The sequence below is a fragment of the Hippopotamus amphibius genome, chromosome 9, assembly GCF_030028045.1.
Source record: "Hippopotamus amphibius kiboko isolate mHipAmp2 chromosome 9, mHipAmp2.hap2, whole genome shotgun sequence".
NCBI classification, from domain to species: domain Eukaryota; kingdom Metazoa; phylum Chordata; class Mammalia; order Artiodactyla; family Hippopotamidae; genus Hippopotamus; species Hippopotamus amphibius.
The window spans coordinates 139,988,903-139,991,901 of NC_080194.1; the positions used below are offsets into that span (position 1 = coordinate 139,988,903).

The 2,999-nt window shown below is 43.0% G+C and overlaps 1 protein-coding gene across 1 annotated transcript; it reads right to left on the reverse strand.

Moving 5' to 3' along the window:
* Window positions 1-348: 348 nt before the first annotated feature.
* On the reverse strand, window positions 349-1,892 carry LOC130861075 (oocyte zinc finger protein XlCOF19-like; the record flags this gene model as incomplete). Its single annotated transcript, XM_057749563.1, has 1 exon — window positions 349-1,892. A coding segment is annotated over one exon (918 nt), but the record flags the coding sequence as incomplete, so codon positions are not given.
* Window positions 1,893-2,999: the final 1,107 nt, after the last annotated feature.

The window sequence follows — 2,999 nt, forward strand, 5'->3', positions numbered from 1 at the left end:
TTGGAAATTTCTCAATTCATGGGTTATTTCAGTGTCAAACCTTCTGCCTTTAACACCCAAGCTTCTGAGTCAACAAACCTACAGGGCAGCCCACGGCATCAACTCACAGACTCTTCAGTTCCCTCTGGAACTGGCACCGGGAAACCTCACTGATTTTCTCGCAAGCCGAATTATGCATTTAAAAGAATGTTACATATTATCATCCATCATTTCAAGTTGTTTACAGTGGAACGTTTTTCACTTTAGATCGTCCATTATACTGCCAGAGAAGGGAGTCCCAACCTTACTCATTTAGCATGACTTATAAACTAGTTGAGAAAGATCAGAAGATGTCATGACATTGTTGGTTTCCAGGTCCAGGGGGGCTCTGTAATACTCGCCAGCAAACAAAAAAACCAAATGTATGTGGTATGGTGTATGGATTGAGTCATAAATTGATATTGTTCCAGTTATAATGTATGTTAAAGACAAAAGGTGTAATTTAGTGTGGAAACTCTTGATAGGTGTCATCCTATATGTTACGGTATCTGTGTCTACAAGTTCACAGTGGTGTTCAACTACAAATGCAGTTCAAAAACAAGTAAAATAAAATTCTTTTCATGTAGCATCTCCAGGAACACAGTTCCCTTATACCCCTAGGATTGTTCTGTGTCTTACTTGATCTGCTGTCTTAATGCTTTAAATTGTTCACTTACTTAGAGCTCAATATCCATGGTTAATGTAGACAAAGATACACTTCATAATTAAGTTTATCCTATAAAAATAGATCCCTCTAGAGCCTCATTACTCTTCTATCCTTAATTTTAAGAGAATAAGCTTTTCCTAATTCTCCAAATTGGTAGGACTTCACCTTGGTAGGAAGCTCTGCCCACAGTGGCATTGGACTTCATGCTGAAGGATTTTCAGCCTTCATAAAAGCCATGGTTTCATTCCTAGATGTGTTGGGACTTCCTGATGAAAACCTCTCTCTCACTTTATCCATACAGTTTATCCCTGGTGTGAATTCTGTGGTGTCTGATGAGGTTTGCCTTCTGGGAGAAGGTTTTCCCACAGTCAGAGCATTCATAGGGCTTCTTGCCCATGTGGGTTCTCTTGTGTATGATGAGGCAGGAGTTCTGGGAGAAAGCCTTCCCGCATTCACTGCACTCGTAGGGCTTCTCTCCGGTGTGAGTCCTCTGATGAAGGATGAGGTGTGACTTCTGGAAGAAGGCTTTCCCACACTGGCTGCAGCCATAGGGCTTCTCTCCTGTGTGGATTCTGTAGTGGATAATGAGGCATGACTTGCGGGAGAAAGATTTCCCACATTCTTCGCAGCCATAGGGTTTCTCTCCTGTGTGGGATCTGTGGTGTTCGATGAGACGTGACTTGTGGGAGAAAATTTTCTCACAGTCTGAACACTTATAAGGCTTCTCTCCAGCCAGAATGGCCTCGGGTATGGAGAGGCTTATCTCTGGGGAGAGCTTTTTACCACATTTGCCATTTCTGCCAGGTTTCTCATCTGTGTGATTTCTCGGATGTTTGCGGATGTAAACCTCCTCCCTGAGGCCATCCTGGTTGTTGCATCCAGGGGACCCCTCGTCCCTGTGGACTCTCTGATGAGTGATGAGTTCTGATTTGTGGGAGAAGCCTTTCCCACATTTGGTACATTTGTGGGGTTTCTTGTTGCTGTTGGTTTCCTGATCAACCAGGGCTTGATCGTGGCTTAAAGCTTTTCTACACTGGTTACATTCACGTGGGTGGGCCCCAGAATGTGGACTTTCCAGCTTAGAATAGAGAAATAAGTTCCCCTGTGCATCATATTCAAATCTCCTTCTTGCAAGGTATGCGTTAGGAGTGACGTCTGCATTACCCGGCAAGGCTGCGCCACATGACTCACACTTGCGGACCCATTGTCCTGAAGGAACGGCATTTGTGTTTGGACTGGTGTTTTTTTCAACTGTGTTACATGCGTTGTGCTCTTCTGGGGTCGATTTTTTCTTGTCTAGGAGTGCAGCTTGCTTTAGAAGTTTGTCTCGGTGTTCCCATTGTCTATCTACTTGGGTATCAACTTGCAAAACTTCTAGGAAAAAAATAAATGACACACACGTGTTAATCTTTCCAAGATTACATTGTAGAACTAAACTATTTCAGAAATGTTTGCAAAGAGGATTAACTTTGTGGTTTCAATCCTGATTGCCCAGATTAAATAATCATAATCCTACGATAAATACTTCTTACTCCCTTGGCTTCTGAAGAGAAAAAAAAATGAGATACTGGAAACAGGGATAAAATCCTGATGGTGAATATGGGTAAGTGCTGCTATTATCAAGTCTGGCACATGAAATTGGGAGAAAGGTGAAAATACACACAAGTAAAAGTGAAAACTTTTAAGAGAAAAACTAGAGAATAGTGGACTCAAGGCATTGATGTGCTAATGAACCAGGTCACCAAGAGGAAAAGAAACCCTGATCTGTAGCAATTACCAATCTCCACAGTGAAAACATTCCCCAGTGTGGCCAATTTCAAGATGATGTCACTGAATGCAGAGCCAGAATTGGCCATCACAGGGAGGTACTAGCTCCAGCATCCCTAGATAAGGCAAAGACACAATAAGGAGGTCCCACCAAGAGATAAGGGTATTTAGGAATTATGAACAAAGACTAAAGAAAGACCAGAGTTTCCAGGGGACTCTAAGGAGAAGGGTAGGAAATATGAGCAAAGGACTAGGGCTGAATGATGTGAGTCCCCTGGCTTTACTCCTCGGTTGCAGATAGGCTCTTTGCTCATCTGCACTCCCAGCACCCTCCCCACCTTAGCTTCCCCTCCACTCTGTACATCAAATTAATTTTCTCACAGCAGCAAGTTCTTTAACTGTTACAGGAATTATCCTTGAGCCAGAGGTCTATCCTGCAGTGATGTATCCTCACATGGATCTACATGGTCTTTATGATGTGCAGTACACGGACACAAAGATAAGTACCATAGACCCGAACACAAGCTGTCCTTGCCCTGGGAAGATT